At 30.3% G+C, this 24,484-nt stretch overlaps 2 protein-coding genes across 4 annotated transcripts in view; one reads left to right on the top strand and one right to left on the bottom strand.

The window, feature by feature from the left end:
• Positions 1-24,484, bottom strand: part of LOC130903438 (mitoguardin) — a 33,126-nt gene that overhangs the window by 7,525 nt on the left and 1,117 nt on the right. The gene's annotated exons all lie outside the window — the stretch shown is intronic.
• On the top strand, positions 1,392-24,303 carry LOC130903440 (protein unzipped). Of its 3 annotated transcripts, XM_057815535.1 has the most exons (7): positions 1,402-1,540; positions 1,598-1,650; positions 16,662-16,858; positions 19,490-19,822; positions 19,903-20,311; positions 20,371-20,656; positions 20,721-24,303. In XM_057815535.1, exons 3-7 carry the CDS (start codon positions 16,669-16,671, stop codon positions 20,928-20,930), a joined length of 1,428 nt encoding a protein of 475 aa, XP_057671518.1. In that variant the 5' UTR covers positions 1,402-1,540; positions 1,598-1,650; positions 16,662-16,668; the 3' UTR covers positions 20,931-24,303. The 3 variants fall into 3 exon arrangements, with proteins under 3 accessions (XP_057671517.1, XP_057671518.1, XP_057671516.1); XM_057815534.1 differs by having other exon boundaries at positions 1,392-1,650; XM_057815533.1 differs by lacking the exon at positions 1,598-1,650 and having other exon boundaries at positions 1,413-1,540.

The raw sequence follows: 24,484 nt of genomic DNA, 5'->3' as shown, positions 1-24,484 counted from the left end.
AAACGGGACACGACGGGCCTACCTGAAGGCCTACGTGCTTAACGGCTTCACAGCCACCTACAACTACGAACTAACACTCTAACTAAAAACTATAATTCCCTTGAGAATTTTTTTAGATTTAGAAATCGAACGTAAACAAGTAATTAACAATGAATTACAGATTTTATTAATGGGTATTCCTTAAATACCTTGTTTCTATTTCTGGTAGTTGGTACGCCACTGATTATACTTGAAATATCTGCATAAAGTTCATTCCCATCGAATGTACGTAAAAGTAAAAAAATTCCAATTGTAATTTATTAAAAACGAAAATTTTGAATACGCTAATACCCACATTGACCTCAATATTATTTCGAGGTACATTGCATATCGCTTGCACCGCGATAAAACATAGTATCGAACCTGAGCTCAACACACCTGACTGACTCGTAGAAGATTATGTTATGTTAATTAAAACGAATGTTTTATTCATTAAACAATTGGTATTATATATATATGTCACAAAACAATCACTATAACAACGATAAAACGCTGAATCTTTATAGAAATATTTGATATTAACAATTATTCGAGCTGTATTAGCAATTATGATATTTTCTTGGAACGTGTCGTGTTTTGAATTTTTCTCCTTTGGTTATGTCCTTGAGCGTCTCGACTATCAGCGTCGATGAATCGACCGGAGCAGGAACGATACTTCTTCGTCGTGACGCGATGACGTCGTCACTTTTTCCGGGCTCCAATCCGGATCAACGAAATATACCCCACTTCCTTACAATGCCCGGTCACTATGTTCTCGGTTCATGTTTTATGTAATGCGTTGTTGCCACGCTTCGTAAGATATAACGAATGTTCAACGCGTTCCGATTCAAATTAAAAAGTAATTGACGAGTAAGTGACATTATAAAGAGATTAATTAGTGGTTTAAATTGGTCTAAATTGATTAAACAACATTATACAAGATATTTGATTACAAATATCGGTATCTGTAGATAAATTATTTTCTTAAATGCGAAGTAGATTATCGAACATCTAAAACCAGAATATTTCATTTTATTGCCGTTGTTCCTAATTCAAGGAAATATATATTTTAAAAATTAATGCTTCTTAATTTTCTTGATTTTAGGTTAATTATGTTTTAATATTAGTTTTTTGTCAATAATTTTTGAAAGATTAATAAAAAATTTCGACGTTTCGACTTAACTAATTTTGATAAAGACTGAAATTAAGTGGAAACGTCATTTTTTTATCAATCTAACAAAAATTATTAAAAAGAAAACTAATTTTAAAACAGAATTGAGAATATATCAAAAGTTCTAAGAAATTTATTGTGAAAATTTAGGGTTATAACAGTAACAGTAAACTTGGCAACGCCGCTTTAATTCACAACCGGCGAAACGCATTGGAGTCGTCCCGCCATTAGTTCAGCAGTTGTTCTTTATCCGCACTGTTGGATCTTTGAATCGATAGTGTATCTCAACCCCCTCATATCTAACATAAAATAAGAAGAAAAAGTCTTTTCATTATAATAATTTATTGAAAGGTAATAAAATTATTTTTGTGTGTGTTACTAGTGAGATATCTAATAATATTTTATTAGTGATAAGTTTTCGTCTATGGAAGGATATTAGAACGTATTAGAAGATCGAAAAGGTAGGTTATGTTTCAGAAAAACAATCATTATTTTTTAATAACGTACGAATTTATAAGAAAGATATTTTTAAAAATGACTAGTGATCGAATGTAATAAATTAACGTTATCTGCGGTGTCAGAAGGTCATCAAATTGTACCTCGCAATTAGTCTAAATTATAAGATAATTGTAAACATGGATATAAATATATGAACGTTAAGGAAGGTTGTGTTCGTTAGGGTAAACATCTGACAATAACGGGGTTTCGGATTGTACCTAATGCCCCAGTCACCTTGATATTATGTTTTATGTAAATCGTAAATGAGGCTCTAACATTGAAAGAAGTTATCACAATCGTAAAACTTTGTATTTATTAATAAATACAATCTATATTTCGATTTTTAATATATGTGTAGATAATAAATTGCCTGTTGTATACAGTTTATTCATTTTTATTAATTATTTATCAAAATATAGAAACCAAGAGTTTAAATCAGTTTTTGAAAATTTGGGCAACTAAAAAATGATGTATACAAAGTATATTTCGCCGAACTGAACTAGATATTGAATAAACTTGTTTATACGTCATCACATTTTTTGCTTCCTTTTTTTAAAAAAAAAAAAAATTATTTTCGCTTTTTTTGCAAACAACAAATAGAATGTGTACGAGGTTTATATATTGGTGAAGTGTAGAGACGTAAGATTGTACTGTATCCTTATACGCTATATTTTCACACAAAAACATATGTTTTTGATAGGAAAAGTCCTCGTATATATACAGTGTGTCCACGTAAGTTGACGGCATATGGAATCCTTTATTATTATCGATTTTACGAAAAAAAGTTATTCTTTATAAAAAGTTTTGCGTGGTTCAAAACCTAAAATTCAATCATCGGATGTTAAATTTTTTCAGTCGTATACGAGGTTTGTCGAAAAATGTGATTTTTTCTCTAGAGTCTTTTTGACAACATCGAATATTGTTATAAAGAAAAGATGTTTAGAATTATAAATAGCTTTCAAATATTTAAAATTGTTTATGCCGGTGCATCCTAGATTAATTATGCATTAAAGTGCAAACTTAAATTTCCAACGTAATCGCAGAGAAAATGTAGAAAAAAAAAATATTTTTTTTAATGTAAATGAACAATTTTGAATATTTGAAAGCTATTTTTAATTCTAAACATCTTTTCTTTATAACAATTTTCGATATCGTTTACTCTAGATCCGAAATTACATTTTTCGACAAACCTCGTATACGACTTAAAAAATTTAACATCTGATGATTGAATTCTAGGTTTTGAACTACGCAGAATTTTTTATAAAGAATAACTTTTTTTCGTAAAATTAATAATAAAAAAGTTACGTCCCATATACCGCCAACTTCGTGGACAAACTGTATAATAAACTGTTTTGTTATTGTGATAAATATCTATACGATGCGTTTTATAGGTCGTCCTATAACTAACTAGTCTTGAATTGAGTGTGTTCATCTTTCAACTAGGTTAAACATTTCCTTATTTAACTAGAAAACGTGGTTAATGGTATTTTAACAGAAATGGTCGTTATTTATGTTTAACTTTTCTGTTTCGTGACAGATTCACGATCGCCATTATGATAAAAACGATGCGTGTGTACCATTAAAGGAGGTTTAGCTCATTGTTCCAAACGGCAACAAAATATCCGCGATTATTACCAATACTACTCGAATCGGTGGTGTTTCGAACGATTCCAATACATGATAAACTTTTGATCAATATACAGGTTGTCACCAACTTCATCCAAAAGGCGAAACCAAACAGCCTGGGTCTTTGCTTTGCAATAAATTCAATCGGATTAATTCCACTCCGCTTCAGAATGTTTGTAAAATCGGTATTTGAACGACGACGTGCGCGTCCCAGTGTTGAACTTAAACCTTCCTGAGGTATCGACATGCCAAACTCTGTTGAAAGCTTTCGATACGTCTCCATAGCTTCAGTCCATACGTCGGTTGAAAACAGTTTGAATTGAACCCGATCAAGTTTCCAATCTGCGGGGAGAAGAATTTGTATAGCAGAGTTGTTAGTTCAGTGTTTCTTCGAGACTTTTGCCACATTTCCATTGACCCATCATCTTCAGTCGATTGACGTACATAACCTCTTTTGTTATAGTCGAGAAATATTGAAAAAGCAAACAAACAAGTTTAATATGTATAAAATCATATTTCATCGTGAATATTCTTGTTTGGAATAAAAGAGAAACAGGAAATAATACGTTTCTAACAATATCTAATTACAAATAAGGTCCGTCTGACAAATTCGTTATAAAAACTGAAATACGTTATAACGCAATGTTTAGACGTATCAATTTCCTTATTCGAATTGTGACTATAATGAATTTTGACCGTAATCGGAATGTAATTAGTCGAATAAGACGATGAAGTAGTACGGGTACGTTATTTCCCACAAGATTGCAATTCGAGAATGGTTCATGGTCAAGGTTGATTTATACAGTGGCTCGCAAATAGGTCTTTACATTACATTATTTAACTAAAATTTAATCAGTAAAGTTTTATTTTAAAAGATATTTCAAGTTATTGTTTGTTTACTAAAAATTCCGTTGACGCGCGATGGTTTTACTAGAAATATTTCATATTAGCTAATCTACATTTGAATATTTTTATTTAGTCCAAGGTTATAACAATAATATTCCCTTTTGTCGCTTGATTGTTATTATGTAACGAAATTGGTTTGCGTTTAATCCTGTTCGGGTTGATATTATTCAATATTAAAACTTTTCAATTTAAAATCGAAATCTATTATCATAATTCGTACAAGTCCGTTCATAAATCTAACCTATACGTGTGTCGTATATTTGCTCGCAACGTTGCCAGATTTCATATAAAAAGAAATAACGTACGAAAATTGTTTTGTTTTCGAATTGATTAATATATTTATGAGGGTTGCTACTCAAGCTTTCAAACAAATAAAAACATAATTGGATAATCTTCTGGCGATTTTTTCACCAAAATGGCGACTCAAATAACACTCGCACGAGTATGATCACCATCAAAAACGTCAAACTTTATGGTGGTGATGTCACATTTGTCAAATTCACGTCGGTGTTGCCATATCTCGACTTTATAATGATAATGCGAACATTTTTTTTTTTGAAAATATTACGTGATAAAGTGAAGGTCGATTTCGATTTTTATCGGAATGATTTTTAAGAAACGAAATCTAGCTTAACTCGAGAGGATCAAAAAATATTTATGACGTTATATAATTTTATTTATGCAAATGTTATTTGATAATAAATTATAATAAGATTTTTTTATATCGACAAGTTTTTCGAAGAGAATTGAAACTGTTACGAAATAATATTTGTTCTAAAGGTCGTTGTATTGTTGAGAACAGGTTATTTTATAGAAGATGAAAGCTATAAATATACCATAGAAAATAATAATTATCACTTTTCTTCGATTTTTATAACAATTTTATTTCCACTCTGTACGTTTACTCGCGTATTATCGACAATTTTGTATATTCCTTTCAGCACACATACAAACATTTATTCATCACCATTTCTCAAATAACGGTACGTGTTCCCGTCGTCCTAATTTCGCCCAAGGGATCCATTTTGATGACACGTGCATCGGCGTAGAAACAGATTTCGATCCGGTCCTGCCCTCTTTTCCTTCACTTCACTTGCATGCATTTTGATTTTATTACTATATCCGAGCGGAAAAGAAAATCCCTAGTAAAGGTATTGCTCTCCCCATGATTTGGGGATGGAAAAGTTAATACTCGGTGCATACGGAAGAACGTCAGGGGCGTTCTTTTAGTGAAAATTAAACGAAAATGATGAGGATCTCTACATTATCGGCTACAATTTCGCCATGTTTGATTCTTCTCACTAATAAACGATAACGGCGTGTACCTCCAAATTATTGTCCGTAATCTTTATTTGTAAAATTATTAATTCTATTATTTTCACTTTTTTATGAATCGTAAAGTGAATCTCCGCTACTGAATCTATTTTCAATAGAATCGTTGCTATGCCAACGCCCTTGAATCGTTCGTACCTTAAGGTCTGTTTAAACTATCTTCATTTTGGGGTACAGACCTTTTTCAATCAACTCAAAACATTTTATTCATGTAAAATTTATGTCGTCTCTGACTATTTATTATTTACGTTCTGGGTATGTTTTGTTTTTCAATCAAAATCTTCATGTCATATATTTAAAAATCTTATTATTATTTGTATGTAACGATTGTATGGAAAAATTTTTCCTTTCGTCCATTGTTTGATAGATATTTTTATGGCTTTGCGCAATTTTTTAGGTGCGACGGACTATTCTTTATCCTTGTTCGATGTTGTTTTTTTTTTAATATTATGCAAATAGAATCACTATATCTTAGTTGTTTGATCGTGTCGATGATGTCAGAGCGAAACGTATATTTAGTTTTAGTCAATTAACCACGAAGGCATAAAACACGTCGAGTTTCATCAAAATATGCAATTCGTTAAACAAATACATCGCTTCACTATCATTAGATTTGATTTAATTATAAATATTAGTGAAAAAACAAGAAGCGGACTTTCAAAAGTAAGAATTTCTCATTTAGTCGAGAAAAATTATTTTAAAAGAGGTCAATTTACACATTCGAAGTTATATAAATTCCCGTCAAGCTGAAAATCAGTAAAATTGAATATAAAATTTGAATGTTCCTCATCATTTCCGTGTATGGACAAAAATTTATTCAAGGTCAAAGGTTAAAAAAATGAGTTTTTCGCGATTATCGCCAAAACGGTGAGTTTTATCATAAAAATACCTTAGACGAAAATTGTATATCATAAAATTATCTACAAAAAACGTATCAATACTTTTTTTCGTACGAGACACCGTTTCTGAGATAAAACGATTCAAAAAGTTGTAAAAATTATAACCGGTCAATTTAGACATTAGAAGTTATATAAATTCCCGTCAAGTTGAAAATCAGTAAAATTGAATATAAAATTTGAATGTTTCCCATCATTTTCGTGTATGGAAACAATTTTATTCAAGGTCAAAGGTCAAAAAAACGAGTTTTTCGCGATTATCGGCAAAACGGTTAGTTTTACCATAAAAATACCTTAGAGAAAAATTTTAGATCATAAAATTGTCTAAAAAAAACGTATCAATACTTTTTTTCCTACCACCCACCGTTTCTGAGATATAACGATTCAAAAAGTTGTAAAAGTTATAATCCGGTCAATTTAGACATTCGAAGTTATATAAATTCGAATCAATCTGGAAATCAGTAAAATTGTTTAAAATACAATTGAACATAGAATTTGAATGTTTTCCATCATTTCCGTGTATGGAAGAAATTTTATTCAAGGTCAAATGTTAAAAAAATGAGTTTTTCGCAATTTTCAGCGTAACGTTGAGTTTTATCATAAAAATACCTCAGACGAAAATTGTAGATCATAAAATTATCTACAAAAAACGCATCAATACTTTTTTTCCTACGAGACACCGTTTCTGAGATATAACGTCTCAAAAAGTTGTAAAAGTTATAGATATCATTATATCTCAGAAACGGTGTCTCGTAGGAAAAAAAGTATTGGTACGTTTTTTCTAGATAATTTTATGATCTACAATTATCGTCTAAGGTATTTTTATGATAAAACTCACCGTTTTGATTATAATGATGGGAAACATTCAAATTTTATTTTTAATTATATTTTAAACAATTTTACTGATTACTAATCAGCTTAATGGGAATTTATGTAGCTTCACAATTATTTTTTGGTCTAATTTCACCGGACTAATATTCAATAAAGAATTTCAAAATTTCGTTCTTAAAAAAGGTCAATTAAATTAATCAAGATTTTGTCTACATATAAAAGTAGCATTTCTTTTTTTTTCTTATTAGTATTGACATATAGTTGTTTGATGAAAAAAAAATTTTCGTATTTAAATAGAAATTTATACATATATTATTCTTATGCATAATAAAGTAATTACGTTAGCAAATAATAAATAAAATCTGACTCAGTCTTGCACTTTCATAAAAACGTAATCGGTGTCTAGGATATCGACGACAGAAAGCCTGCATTAACAATTTATTATCGATCGTAATTTGAATAGAATACAATCTTGCCCTTATTCATTTATGTACATAGTCACATTTCATTCCGAACGACACGAAAACATCGTAAAATGAGAACGTTTCTCGACATGAAAATGTTACTAAACGTCTCACATATATAACAAATAAGATTCTAACCCAGTCATGTTAAAAGTACGGCCCGCGGGCCGTTTTCGGTCCCCCCGGGCCTTATCAATAAGGCCCGCTATCGCAATGGGTCTCAGAAAGATGAATCGTGTTTTTTAGAGCTTTTAGACTAGATATGAATAAAGTTACGGGCAGTGGGAAAATCAGATAAAAAATATCAAACTTTGAATCGTTTCCTTCATTTAAAATAGTTGGATACAGTGAACCAAAAAAAAATTGGATGAATATTATCAACTTCAACAATCGTTTTAAAGACTTTTTCACAAAATGAATGAAATGGAATCCAAAATTTTCGACGATCCATTCAATTTTGAAGCTTCACAGGTACCAGTTCATTTGCAAATGGAGTTGATCCTACGATCTTTAACAACCCTATATTACATACTTATAAAATTGTGAATTTTTGTCGATAAAACATTTTTTTCTTTTTAGATGTGTGTGTGTGTATATAGAATTTGTCTGGTCATGATAAAACGGCGACAACAAAGTTGAATCGTATGAATAAGACTAATGAACATCTCGTCAGTTGGGTCTTGGTAACAATTAAAGCGTTTAAAGAGTCAAAGCACTTCATATAAGGGCGAGCAAACAATTTTATTTAATTGTACGAAACGTTTTTTAATTTATTCGTTTTATATTTGCCGTTTGGATCCATTTAAGCCTCTATAATCATAAATATACAAGTCTTATATTCGAAATGGAACGCACATTATTTGACCGCAAGGATATCCAGGATTTAGCGAGATGTGCTAAAGACCACTTACGAAATTTAGTCTTCATCATCCCATCTCTAACCATCGATGCAAACACATAATTTCCAGATATAAAATATACAAATATTTGTTTAAATCTTCATCGGCCCAATATCAAGATTGATCATCCGGATGCTATAAATATATATAACATATTATATATGTATCCAATTATTTATAACCGTAACAAAGTATATTATGGGAATTCTTTACAATTAGGGTAATGGTATTTATCAGCAAAGCGTAAAGATTCGTGATTTGATTCCGATTTACTTGCAGCACTATTAGGTACTGATATTTCTTATAGTTCGATCTAATCGTACAAATACCTGTTTGATTTTATTTTGTTTCTAAAGCAGAGATGATTAAAAAAAAAAATTCGAGTCTACCGTTACTATACACTTTTAATTGCCTTTCTTCGTTTTCGAATCGTGATTCGTGGTATCGCCAATTCTCGTTGTTCATTCCGACGAATTAACTTTGGTTAGAAAAACGTTAGAAAATCGATTATTTCGAAGCAAAAACTTCGTTCCAAGTAGAAAAAAAAACGAATTGAACTAGGTGATGGATTCAATTAAAAAAAACTCTAGATTTTTCTTTTAGTAAGTCTTATTTCATTTTCAATTAATTCGTTTTAATTGACTTTTCCTTTTTATTTTACACAATCTATATAAACAGTTATGTACTGTTGAATCTGGAATTTGTTCAAAATTATTTTGTTTTAATTCACGTGATCCGTTTCAATTTCGCCAAAAAGTTCGTATAATGATCTTCAGTTAAGGTAAATTAGGAATATTCCTAAATTTTTGAATCAACGGAATATTCAACTCTGCAAAAGCTTCCACAACGTCCTTTGCGTAACGAACGGTTGCCATACATACAAATTTTCCTTCAGGATCTCATAGAGGAAAGTTCCAAGGGCCCAAGCTTGGTCCAACCATGTAGAACTCTGGGTCAAGCTTGTAAGCCACACTCTGGAGTGATAACGATGGCCCGAGCTTGGGTTATCATTGGTATGGCCAAGGCTGGGTCAATCAACCTTTGCCCGAGCCTGAGTTGGCGATAAATGGCCAACTTTGGAGTTTCTTGTATTTCCTCGAGTTTATTTTTTGTGTTTTTCGAAATACACCTCTGATTTAATTCCTCGCCTTTCTGACAATAATGACTTGTATGTATGAATATTGGGGTATCGTATACACTGAAACTCGAAGGATCTATTGCTGCGGGATTGGAGAATCCAGTGTTTACAGCTGATCTGTTAATCCCAAGTCTAGAATGATCTAGATGGTTGTTATTGCCAGAGATTTTGGTTTGCCAGAGGTTGGCTATTCCCATACTTACAAAGCGATTAATAGTAAACGATTTCTTCCAATGTTGATTTTGTTCATAAAATTTGTCAATTATTTCACGACCTTTAGAATAGAAGAATTACCTCGAACTATATAAAAGTAAAGTTTCTATCGCGTAATTATCTTTTCAAATACTACACGTTACAATGTACTTTTATAACTGGTTTGTGGATTGGATGAAATAATATGTTATCCTTGAAACTTTCTCTACATTTTTTTTTTTTTGTTAAAAAAACCGTAGATCAACGTAGATATAAAGTCGAAAATAAAGAACGGCTCTCGTTGAAGATAAACATCGCATTGTTAAATTAGTTTAGATGCTCGAGTACGTTAATAAAGGATCATATTTTTTAATAACGCGTTTTTTCGAAAACATATTCGTCTATTTATAAATTTTTCCCGATTAATTTGTTTCAATTGTGTAAATAATACCTATTTACATAGTTACATCATTATAAATTTGAAAAAATAAAATTGCCCACCGGAGACTACCTAATAAAAAATGAATTTACGTCAAGGATTTATATTTATGGTGATTTCACTGACTCTCTCAATGTCACTTAATTATTAGTGACCGCAATGTATTAAGAACTATGCGTATACTATAAATAAATTTACGACATTATTAATTTGATGATGATGGATCAACCTAATTGATAAGTTTTATTATTTAAATTTTATCTACAGTTTGTTATAAATGATCTTGAGAGAGAGAGAGAGAGAAAATATATATATATGTATATATCTAAATCGTTTCTAGTGATTCGAAATACTCTTGAAGGATGTGTCGAATGAGTCTTATCCGGTGAGAAAAGATATTGTCGAAATAGCTTCCTTTACAATCTATTATATTACCAGTTGTTACATCATTAAGATTCCTCCTGAACTACTTACGTATATATCGTTCACGTGACCGACTATAACATCCCATAAGAAAGAATTATTGAAAGTTGTCATATAGTTAGAAAAACGTACTTCAAATATTTATCTTTTTAGACGGACGACGACGTACTTGTTAAAAATAATAAATACAATCGATACGAGGGAAACTATATTGACATTGAGTATTCTTTGAGGTTCACAGTGAGCCGATGAGGCACTACTTTAACCCTTTGATATCATTAGGCAAGTTGTGAGGCTTAACCAAGTGTTGCTGGACGATTTTTTTTAGTTACACCAAGGATGGACTCCAGCTTTAACCTAGAGAACACCTTTCCCGTAGCGTAGATTGATAAGATTCCCTTATTTTGCCTCCTGGAGCCGTCTATAGACCGGGTGGTTCTATTTTGCGAAACCTTGTTGTTAACGGTCTTGGAAGTCATTTGGTCGATGCCCATCGAAATGATTGGGCATTAACCTGTAGCCTGCGTCCAGATTTTTGCATGGCTAATTGATCTGACCTGAAGTTCTTTGTCCACATGGATCGTATCGCTAGATCCAAGGGTGGAAGGCCCAGTAGGGGTTTGATCTAGTAATTGCGTGATTTAGTTTTTTTAATATCACATTCGTTTATTTCTTATAAAATTTTTATATTTCAAGACCAAAACGTAAAGACTTTACCCTCGATAGCACTTATATAGTTGTTAGAAAATAGGGAGAAAAGTTAATATAAGGGAAATGCCGTCGTCTGCACGCTACAAAATCGGTTGTTTTTGAAAATAATGTGAAACGTCTAAAGTTTAGACGGTAGGGAAAAAAAGAAAGATGTGTGTATTCAGTAGAATTGCTACCGATTATAACGTATGTGTTGTTTTGTATCGATTTTTGAAATTCACTTAGTCGGGAACTTTTAATGCTTACGAAGGGACTTTTTTCTTAACCGCGCACAATTTGTCGTATTAAATCAATTGAAATAAATATTATTATGTATTCGTTAGAAATATTCCGTTTTGAAATCGGAAATATCTTAATTCGTTATATATCACGTCATTTCGAATAATAATAACATGTAGTGTTTATAAATAAATTTAAACAGAAATGTCACCAAATTGTATAACGAGGCAATAAATTTCTGTTATTATCCAACCATAAATTTAACGTCGTCGTTAAAAATCTAATTTCGAAGGAATAATCATACAATTCTAGCCCAAATTATCGGATTTTTAAAAATGTTTAAAACATTTTCTTCCCGAGCTGTGTCGATGACGCCATAATATGTATTTGTCGAAAATGATGTCCAAAGATTATTATTAAATATCTTTAATTTCACAGAAAACTGAAAAATGGCGGACTTTTGGAATAAAAATGGCGCCGCCATGTGGCTCTTACATATATGGGCTATTAACGAACAGATGGCACTACGTGTATTAATAATGGCGCTGCCTTCTGTGACGTAACGAGACCTTGCGTCACTATGACGTCAAGCTCTCCTTCTCCCACTCATTGATTTCGTTATCTGTCTCTTTCGGACTTATTGTTTTCCCAATACTTGTGGTCGTACCCGTTTAGTATACCTACACATTGGTAGATTTGCTTTTTTCTTTCAAATTAAAATTAGAATGTCAATGTTAATTGAGAGAAGAAAATCATTGTATGGTTGAAACGAATTTTATTTCGATATTCATGCGATTTATTAATTTATAAATTTCAAAGTTGTGTCGGTTTGTTTTTTGGTAAAGTTATCTTCAAGACATTGTATAACTTTTTATTCTATTTAATGATATCACAAACGTAGAAATCATAGAAATTCCATCGTTTGTTTATTGTTTTCGTCTCCGTACTGTTTTTATTTTTTTCTATTACATGTATATATACCATTATTATCTGGTTTAAAATTAAAGGTCAACAAATACGATGAAAGTTATTTCGAGATAATCTACTAGACTTTTGCGTGCGAAAGGTTTTAAGTTTTTGTTAATAATAAAATAATATTCAACTTGTAATCCGGTTTAATACAAATTTGGCTATTGGACTTATCGATATTATTAGAATCAGTCTTATTACAAAAAAATTAAATCGATGAATTCGTATTCGTATTAAATATTACGTCGATACCCGCAATTTTATTAAAAAAATCGCTTCAATGGTGCATTGTTAAAGGTGTTACTCATTCATGAAAATAATGTACCGTGTCTGAATTTGCTGATCGTAAATCTTCCTGTTATTATTACAATGAGGATCACGTTGAAAAAAATTACAAATGTAAATTTGTGTGCAGAACAATCTCTAATTATTATACATTAGCATATCGCATACCGAGCTGTTTATACAGGGCGGCGATGAAATGTTTATAAAAATAAACTAGCAGTAAATTAAATTCAAACTAAAAAGTATTAACTATATTTATGTTCTACAACATTCTATTTCTTCTTTTTTCTTCTTCTCGTTACGTGATATTTCTACTAATTTTTTGTATAGAAACGTTTATCGTTGATATCTTCATGTGACTGAAAGAAACTTGGCCATTTTGAATTCTTCTATAAAGTAAAATATTAGAGAATAAGCGTTTTTATAAATTCGCAAACGGTTTTTTCATATAGAATTATATATTTCTATAAATTAAAATCCAAATTCGTAATATTAAAATATACAAAAATAAACAAATTCAAATAAATGAAATGAATCACTCTGTGGAATAAATCTATTATTAAATGGGGTTCGTGGTTTACATACTATATCAATCCGCGTGATTGTAATTGTAAATGGAAAATCTATTTCGCTTTAATTTTTATTGTCTACGCGTTCGCCTTTATACCGTGGGAGTAGGAATACTGTTAAGGCAATACGTATAAACCCGTATACATACATAAGAAATAACTAGACGCTTAAATATGTAACCGCATTTAGTATTAAAATAAATTATTAATTCTTATTTCCATTTTTACATTTATATCGTTGAAATTCTTTACGTTTACGCTGCACCTCGTAATTAATTCCGATTTTGCGGCTTGTCAGTTTCTATTAACAGCAATCATACCTTGACATATACCTCACTTGAAATACGGAACATTTCTGCATAAAAAAATGAAAGAACAGTTACACTGGAGAATAAGTTATTTTAAAACCAGTATTTCGTATATTTATGATTCTTTTTTACTTGATACATTACAAATACGTAGCGGTTTCCAAATGTTGTTTCGTTTTTGACGTTTGTGTCCTTGAGGTTATTTATAAGTTCGTTCCAACATGCTAGTCTCGACCGCGTTCTTAGAAGCGTTTTTTTAAACGATATTTGGAACGCAAAACAGAATCGTCCAAATAACTGTAACTGAACGGTTGGAACACGTATTTTCTATTGCGCAGAATCGTCGCCGTACCAGGGACGGTTTTTTGATGGATTGAAACTTATACGTTCTAAGGATTTTATAGATTGAATCACGTCATTTCCAAGTTGATTCAAATAATATTACCACGAATATTGAAATATTTTTAAAGTTATGAAATGTGATAGCGACTGAAATTCCATAAAATCTCGGTCATGCCAATCCAATACTTCCAAGGTGACCTTCTCGATTTTCAACACTATTATCACTTTGAAATTTGTTTAATTCGTTTTGTTGATAGACAGTTTTACCAACCGATAGAAAAAATCACTAAATATACACCAGAAGTTGTTTTGGAATCAAATAATTGTATTTATTTATTATATATATATATATATATTTAGTAACAATATTTAAGTAGTTCAGTAATTATTAACAAAATAACACTCTCATCTCTAGACTCCTACTGCTTTTTTAAAATAAAAATATATATATAAAATTATTTCGTTGCTAAGCACGGTTACTATCTGACAAAAAAGTTGTTTTTCTATGTTCTCGGTAACAAGTAATTCTCGATCATTATATCAAAATCAATTTTATAGGGTTAGGTCAGTAATTATTATCAATGAACTGATTTCCGAAGAAATAATAATTGGTTATTATAGAAATTAGAGATGGAAACAACGATATAAAGGTACTAAAAAGTCATTTGCATAACAAATTAATACGTAAATCGTTACAAATATATCGTTATGCTGCTAATAGTTATAAGGAATCGTATAATCTATTTTCAATTTAACATTTTCACCGTGTTTACATGAAAGTATATCATTATAATTTTTTTATTTTCTTATCATTTGTTGCAAAGTTGATTTTGTTAAATAATTTGTTTTCTTGGCACATTTCGATTATAATTCGAAAATTTCTATTTCCAGAGAATTTATACATATATTTTTTTCTGTTTATGGAATGTTTTTAAAAATTAAATAACCGAATACAAATGAATAGAGTGGGCCAAGTGGTGTAGGTCGACCAAAATACCGAACTTGAACTTGCGCAGAGGTAAATATGTTTTTAAATGCGTGGTTGCGTTTGTAAAATACAAGAAGAAGACGGAACCCGGTGGAAAACTAAAAGGAAATGAACGAAGAGATATAGTGGGCGTAAAGAAACTGATAATACTGCCTGTACTTTTGAATAAAAACTCCCACAACGTTTTTAATATTTTATATTTGTTAATTTCATAAAATACAAACATAAAATGAATAACTATTCGTCGTATGGGAAACGAAAAGACAAGTTAAAAGCGGTTATGAGGTTTTAACGACGATTTATGGGTCTTTGTCTTACCAATTAAAAATTATTTCACGGACGCTCTTAAATTTAACTGTTCTAGAATCAATTGTAGCTGAAACTTGAAGAAAGTGATTTAGTTTCGTACGAAATTACATTTCCGACATCTCGAAATGTTTAATATAATAAGTTAATAATTATAAACTACGAATTCATATAAACTGACACACCTCATTCACGTATTCATCAAAGTTTTTCTAACGATCATTTACATGCAAATTAAAAACGAACGTATCAATCATGATTAGTTTTGATATACGGGTCGACAAGGTATCGAGACAAAAATCGATCAAAATAAAACTCAATCACGATTTATCTAAATAAAATTAATAGAAACGTTTCATACAAAGACAACAATTATAAATTCAAATCGCCAATCATATACAGGGTGTCCAGAAACCGTCAATTTCTCACTACGTATCGATATTTAAATCCGCGCAATTTCTGTATTGATTGAGGAATTTTTAAGAGCCAAAAATCCGTAAAACGACTCGTAAATAACCTTTTTCGATCAAATAAAAGTTTATATATACAGTATTTGGTGATAATACGTCTAGAATTGATTGGAAATCATGTTTAAAGATTACTCATAAATTCAATTGAACTTCTACCTATATACGTATTAAAACCAATTAACAAATTATGTCGTAAAGCGATTGATTCAACATTTTATCATTAATCGTATGTAATAATTAATAAAATCCCCACGTGTATTATCAATTCAGAATGATCAAACTTAAGCCGGTACCACACGTCCGACGTTAGACGCATCGTGTGGTCATTCGACGAATGTTTTGCCATGGAAAATCGGCTTTAACGTTGGAACGAAACCCGCTTGAATGATATTTGTATGAAAAAACTAAAGTTGCCGGGGTATCATCCAGTTTAAAAGACTTAGTATCTGTTGTATGCTATTCATAAGTTTTTATTTCTTTAGGTAAAATTCCAGCCTTCGCCCAACGTTCAGTCGTACGTCGGACGCATCGTGTAGTACTAGCATACTCAATTTTTATTTATTTATTTAATGTTTCACACATTTTGTTTATGACAAAAATGATTATTTATTGAAATGGTATCGATTTGGAAGTGAATCTTTGCTTTTCTATTATATTCTAGCCGAACCATGAAGTATATCAAGTGGACGTTGATGTTAACATCATTTTGGTTTGTTTTCGTTAAAGCAGAACCGTCGGTACATATTCTTGCCGAAAATCTAGAACAATTCATCACGTCGACGACGTTAGAATGGATCCCGTACAACGATAAAATTTCTTTAAGGAATGCCGTCGTAGCAGCATATCAAATTGTTGAAGGTGAGTCACTATTCAAATATAAAATCAGAAGATAATCTATTAATTTATTGAAGACGATTGTTTCTATTAATTTATCGTCTTCGGACAACGAAGGTTAATTTATAAAATTTCGATTATAGTAGGCGATGAACTTGAAATTTGACAGCTGTCGTTGACGTACGATAGTGATTAATCGATAACGTAGAAAAACTTTCGTGACAAATTTTACAATTCACTTTACGAACTATTATTAGATACGGTTCTGTTTGCGAGAATATCTTGTCATTGATATATATAAAAAAAAAACCGTTGGATTCTTCCGGCTCTTCGTCTGCCGAGATTGTTACACTCGTCAAACACTCATTGTTTGTACAACGGTTTCGGAATTAGTTTCACTCCATAAAAATACCGCAAAAAGTGTACACTGTCGATGATTTACAAATAGAAGAATGAAATTTGTAACAGATAACGGTAATTTTATACATCTAAGAGTGTAATTTAAATTGGGCTTTACTGTCATTAAATAAACAAGTAGGTTTATGAATCAACTGAAAAAAAAAAACGTTAAGAATTTCATTTCTCGTAAAAATAGTTTCTCTGCTTCGGTATTCGACAATGTTTGGTAATTTTGTGTAGTGGGTTGGTGCCCCTGAATACTAATTTCGTTTTGACAACCGACGGGACGTTGTATTATTCCGTCATGCGTGAGGTTATTTCAATTTTAAGATATTATTCACAATAAATAAGTTTCTAAACAAAGTAAATATAGGTAAAGAGGTAAATTATTTATAGCGGTACGCAATTTTTGTGGTGTAAATTGGAAATCCGATTAAGCAAACTTTTTAATTCAAATAATATTTCAAAAGTCAACTGTCAAACGTGAATCGGTGCTACCAACCGACCGTCTACGTTACGGTGTAATTTCCCTGATGCATATTTACAACAATTTATTCGCGGTGTTGCCAAACGGTCATAGATTCACATTAACAAAAACTTTCTGATTCCGATTACGTAATTTTTTTTATTAATAACATTATTATTATTATTATTATTATTGCAGTTTTAGTAAACATTTTGTACAGTTGTGTAAATAAAATAAATTGAAATTATAATATTATGTCACAAAATAAATTCAAACAATAATAGAAATAACATAAGTAAATTGATTATTACTTTATACTATTTATATTTATATTGATGATGTTTAAAGCTACTGATTTTTGAGTCATTTTATGTTTTATTTACGGTTTTTTTTTTATTAATACTAGTGTATAGTAACAGAAATTCAATCAAACAAAAATTCCACAAAATAAAATCATTTTATTTTTTTCAAACGAAGTGAAATTATAATTATAGGATCGACCTTGAAACATAGTTAATTGAATTGTAATGAAGTGTGCAAAGTGTGTTACTTAAATTTGTTGTAGTTTTCGTTCCATACAATAATTAACTATATACAGTTAAAAACTGTGTAGTAATACAAACAAACAGAATAGTATATAAATAAAAGCGAGTTTCCTCGTAATTACTAGAAAAAAATAATAAAATACGGACGTTTTATGTTCCGTACAAGTAAATTTAGTTGAAGAGAAAGACATAAAATTATTCTTCCTATTAGTTATGCAACCGTTTTAAAACGATACTGCCTTAAGCGAGAATTTCGAATTTCCTTACAAGTTATTAAGTAACGACAAATAAAAATACCAAATCTAACAATTATACTAAACACACTGTAATTTGTTCCTTCCAAACGAATTTAACTATTTCATTATATCAAAAGTGAATCTAAATAGAAAAATGAAATTTTTGTTTGTAATACTGTAAGGAATACGGAATATGCAAGTATTTTTTTAAAATTTAAATTCACTCTTTAGATACCTATAAATAAATAAATAATATGTATTCCTGCCAAAAAAATCAAAATAACGTTTAAAATTGTAATTAAATTTGGTAAAATTTGAATTATTTTGAACGCCATTATTTTTCGCGCGCTTTGAAAGATGTCAATTGCAACGTCAAATATTTGTTTACTTCAAGTGGACGGTTACTTTATAGGTTATAATATCGATAAAAGTCATTTAAAAAATTAAAAAAATCGTTCTATAGGTATTGTATTGTACCTGAGTGTAAAAACACTATTAGAAGGAAACTCTATAAAGTTCAGAGACATGAGAAAACAAGAATGAAATGTTTGTTATGTTGCAAAGATCATTTTAATGCTTTTACTCCTTTGAACTCAGTCAATGAGATGCAAAACATGCAGTTATGATGAATGCCAGAATCTCAAAAGAATAATTAGAATATAAAAACGCTTCGGAAACACAAAGTGAACAAGATTTTAGTTCCAAACACAACCAACACTCTGTTTGGATTTCAATAAATCCAAGACGTGTCATTTAACGTCTCGAACAATGATGAGCCGTTCATTTCGCACTTTTTATACAACTGAGAACGAATTATATAAAGAAGTAATGATTTTATGATAATATTGGGACTGTAATGTATTTCGTATGTTTCTTTTTAGTTGTGATTGTCTTATTTTTTATTGTTTATAGTAATTCTACGAGTGGTATTATCAAATAAAAACGTCTATTTAGGCAAAATGTAATGTGACTGCGTACAAAAATTGATTCTATCATTATTTTTCTTCAGAACCTAAAAGTAACGAAGCTGAACTATCCGAAAATGAAACAGGAGAGGACGATCTAACGAAACGACCAGTTTACGTCTGTCGTGCCAAAATTAATAGCGTTTGGGTATCGGGTCAATTGAGACCCACTAAAAATGTTTGTGTAGTTTCACTTTATGGGAAAGTTACCGATTATAAGGAATTTGATGTATTGATAAGTATAGAAGACAGCGCCAAATTGAGTTGGGTTCATAAAGATAAATACACGCTTATTTCACAAGGAGCTGTTACCAACGGTGAAAATGTTTTGAGGAGTTTTGTTGCACGAAGAGCCGCCAATAGCCACGATAAAGAAGGTAATAATATTTTATCATGAAATATCGATCTGTTTCGTTATATCAAAGTATTAATAGTGAGTATTATGAATTTTTTTCAGGTTCTTTATCGCATTATATCGGTAAATTCACGCCGTCTGAAAATTTAGGTATGTTTTACGTCGTAGATCAAAATAACATAGAAATTCCATACGAAGATGGTGAACTTCTTATCGAGACCGAACCCATATCTTACGAATTGAAAAATATCAAATTCGCCCGGATTAACAAACACCATCCCAAGAAACAACAAGTATTGGGACACGCGATATTGAAAAACGAAGAAAATACTTTTCAAAGAGTCGAATCCGTCATCAATTACAGTTACGATTACAATCTATTTTGGGGAAAAGGACATGGACTTTTAACGGGATTGCCTCTAAAAGTTAATTTACCTTCTGGTAATCAAATCAACGGATCTTGGGCTTTACATTACGTAGCGCCTCAAGTTGAATTAGTTCCAGTGGAAAGGTGAGATTAAATCCTCTTCATACGATATAATTTATGTTGGATAATTTTGAATTTTCAAGGTTTTTGGAAGCCGGTACCGCTGTCAATGTGACGCTTCTCGGTAACTACACCGAATTGGAAATACCGTACACGGCGACTATTGTCCAAAATTATAAAGACGGCGAAAAAAGGGAAATAATTATACGAGATACTAAAAGAGAAAACAAAATGATGGAAATTATAGCCGAATATACACCCGCCTATTATTTACATAATAATTCTCTTGTTCCTACAACAACAACAACTTCGACTACCACCACTACCACCATAAGTACCACAACGAAGCTCACGACGACTACACAAGAAGTAATATAAATTGTAATTTAAAAACGAATTTTATGTAAATTCTTTTTTGTTTTTTTAATTTTAGGTCGTTCCAATAGCTTCTCCGGAATCGATAAATAACAAGCAAGCCGATAATTTGCAATCGAGTGAGAAGAAAGTAGACGAAGAACAAAATTCCACAATGGGAGAAACGCGAGAAAGCAAATCGAGTAGTTCCAATGTATCGGTTACAAATTCAAATAGTATAATTACTTGTTTAACAGTATTACTCGTCCTTCTGTTTGGACACGCGTAAAGAGATTTTTTAAATATTTGAAGAAACAAATAAAAAAGTTGGCGAATATTTCGAAAGTGAAAATTGATCAAGTCAACTTCACACCATTAGATAAATATACACTTCAGATATCAATATTTACATAATAATTCGTTATTGTATATTTCAGTTACATAATTGAGCAAAAAAATATCGCAATTAAATTACAGGGACGTAGTTAGGGTATACGGCGCACTTGACGAGTTGTACTGGTTTCTCTCGGTAAGAGGAGGGATATTTTTGAAATTTTAGGTGCAAAATGTTGAGCTTTTCGTGCTTGTCGAAAGTTTTAATCGAATATTTAGGTAACATAGCTGCCAATTTAACGACCTTGAAAAAGTCAATTCGCTTAAGGGATTCGTACCGGTCATAAATTTCGAAAAATTATTATATTATTTTTTTTTACATGTTTCAAACTCCCACTTTCAAAAAAAAGTTCATAATCTGCGCTCTACCATAACCCCAATCCTGCAGAGCAGCAATTCCTATATCAGAACCCACTCCAACAAACCCTCATCCTATCAAAATTTTTTCCAACGAATCGGCGCTCGAGTTATTATTTGTAACCAATCGACAGATTTTTTAAATTATTTCAGCTTTTTATTTGATTTGTTGGAATTTACCAGAAAATTCTTTTTACATTTTTTTGCAACCGCCATTTCGTTTTGTTTTTCCAATTTTTTCATTAAAAGTTGATAAACTACGATAAAAGCTACCTTCCTCTTTAAAGAGCTTTTCGAATTTTTTGTTTCATTTTTACCAAATTCGAGATTGTCTCGGCGCAGTGGGAGCCTATCATTTTCAACTTTAGCACCCTTTAAAAAATTATGTTGAGGAAGAAAAAATTAATTTGTTATCAAAAAATAATAAACAAAAAGTTTTTTGGAAATCATGATAAAGAAAACGAGAAAAAAAATTGAATTAATCGTTACTTTTTACCCTTATAACCGGTACTAGTCCCTTAAGAAAAAATTGAAATATAACCGAAAGGCTATTTGCGTAATGTACTGTAATTGAACTAGTATGACAGAGCTTAATAATTTAATAATAGCTTAACTTAAAGCTTTAATAATATAATGGACAATAGTAGACGAGAATTGAAAACTTATGTTCCTAGTTTTGATTGGTAGCAAATTCTAAAATTATGTCATCGAAGTTTAGTTTGGAAGCAGCTTCATATTCCATTAAAAGAATAGCCAAATTTGTATTTGGCCTGTCCTAAATCTCGATATTTGGATATGCTTCTCGTAGTTAATAAGCTTGTATAGCTTTTAGAACATCCAAACTTGAAGCTAATTCAATGTCCTCAATGAGCTACATCATCTCAAATTTGAAGATACGGGTTTTTTCAACAGTTCGTATCCACATCTTGATTATACTTTATTAAATTAAAAGTTTTCTGCACAATTTTCCAAAACAGAGAAATTATTGGCAACTTTCTCATATGGATTTCATCATCAAGCATCACTTTTCCGAATCCAAATTCTTTTGGATTAATGAATTTTGTTTGTTTTTTCACTTCGTTAATGTTTATTGCATACAACTTGTAAAAGTGTTTATTTTCACTCTTATACTTTTGTTATAAATTCATCGATTTTTTTGGGTTTTACTCGCCCTAGCTACGTCCCTGTTAAATAATCATGAGTGCTTTTAAACGATACACAGATTGAACGCTAACTTAACGCTGGTTCGCTAGTTAACATAACCTTAAAAGTGCATTTGTATAAATAAATTTGAACGGGGATTAACTGTTTTGAATTATTTATGTTAACTTCGACGTCAAGTGTGTGTTATCACAGTTTCTCAATAAGTTGAACTATCTTTGACATTTATGAACGTTTAATGCCCTTTCATTCTGTGTACCGCTTTAATGTGTGTCGAGAAATTGATGTTTGGTTAAATTATTAATATAATTTGTCTAAATAAACAAACTTTTTATTTATACTTGCCATTAAGTGAGATAAATATTAATTATGAAAAGTTATGTGAAGTTGTCTTGTGAAACGATTAATTATCATAAAAAGAAATGTTTTTTTTCTGTTGTTATTTATATAATCTGCTAAATTTTCTTCATCATAATCATTCCTTCCAAATATTCTTTTTTTTTATTAGATTTAAATGTATATAGATGTTGTATATAGGCGGGAAGTGATAAGGACGAGTAGAAATGCCGGATATTGGTGATAATTGCTACAACACGTCCAATAAAGTATGATGAATAAAATGTACTATCAAAAAATTCAATATGTAATAAACATTCTGTATAAAATGTATACGTTTGTAAATGTTTTATTTGTATGTAATTTTTAATCATATTAATATTATACTATTATCAATTTTTTGATTGTACAAATAGAGATCTCGAATAATGTTAGGATTATTTTTGGTAATAAGAGAAAAATGATCAATTATTCCATTAATAAAAATAAATGTCTACAAATAAAATTTCACTCAACAGAAGAATGTGATTAAATTTAAATGTGTCAATATAAAATAAATGGTTTGAATAAATATTTTAATAATGGAATAAATCGTTTGTCGGGATATTGAAGACTTGAATTTTGTTGTAAAACAATTTTTAGCATGAAGATATATATTTTGCAAAAAATGGTAGAATTAGTACGTGCATATATTTTTGCTAAAAATAAATCGTGTTATAATTATTCAGTATTTTCGAAAGAGGTACAAAATTTGTTAGAACCTATATTAACAATTACAAATTAAAATTTGTGTAGGTATACACCCAACATTATATGGCCAAAAAATCATTTATTATATCAAGAATTCTCTATTCAATATCATAATGAATTTCATATAGCAGCTAAGTGTTTAATGGATTTGCAAATTCTAATTTATTCTTCATGTAGAAAATAGTACCTCAATTTGTATACTACCTTCACTTCGTTATCAAGAACAAAATAGTTTCGTTTCAATTTCAATGAATAATAATCATTAATATAAGCAAAAAAGTCACTAATGAAAAAATTGTGTAAATAGATCTAAGACATAATGAAGTTGTTAAAAAAAATATTCCATATCTTCAAATAACAAAGTCGGATAATAGATGATAAGAACATTTTATTAACGACTTTGTTTTTATTGTTCAATAAAGCTTGTTCCAAAATATCATGCAATCTTCTCAATTCAAATGCTATATTATATGTATTCAAGTTCTACTTGTGCTTTTTCTATAAATTCATAGTGACAATATCTTTATAAAAGATAAAACAACAGCTACCTTCTTTGTGATTATTGGACTGAAAACATGTTTGATGTAAAGATATATTTGTTTTTTAATTATTATTGTACATTCCTGTATTGTGTAGATATTCATTATTAAACAAATTAAAGTAAACTGACTATTTCATTAATTAAAGCCCACAAAAGGACATTAAAAAAATAGAATACATTAAAAGCTTTATATGAGAGATTAAGAAAAAAATTACAACATCTAAAGACACAAAATTTTATAAATGAGGAAAATACCTCATAATATTGTATTATGAAAAAAAAAACAACTGGATGGACAATACTAT

Source organism: Diorhabda carinulata, chromosome 2 (genome assembly GCF_026250575.1).
Source record: "Diorhabda carinulata isolate Delta chromosome 2, icDioCari1.1, whole genome shotgun sequence".
Lineage (NCBI taxonomy): Eukaryota > Metazoa > Arthropoda > Insecta > Coleoptera > Chrysomelidae > Diorhabda > Diorhabda carinulata.
The sequence above is the reverse complement of the archived record's forward strand: the minus strand, read 5'-3'. Positions and strand labels throughout refer to the sequence as shown.

Excerpts from the sequence above, each read along its gene's own strand:
- LOC130903440 (XM_057815534.1), top strand. The coding sequence starts at position 16,669 with ATGAAGTATATCAAGTGGACGTTGATGTTAACATCATTTTGGTTTGTT. Across the intron at positions 20,312-20,370 it reads GAATTAGTTCCAGTGGAAAG|GTTTTTGGAAGCCGGTACCG; the intron begins GTGAGATTAAAT and ends TGAATTTTCAAG. Across the intron at positions 20,657-20,720 it reads TCACGACGACTACACAAGAA|GTCGTTCCAATAGCTTCTCC; the intron begins GTAATATAAATT and ends TTTTAATTTTAG.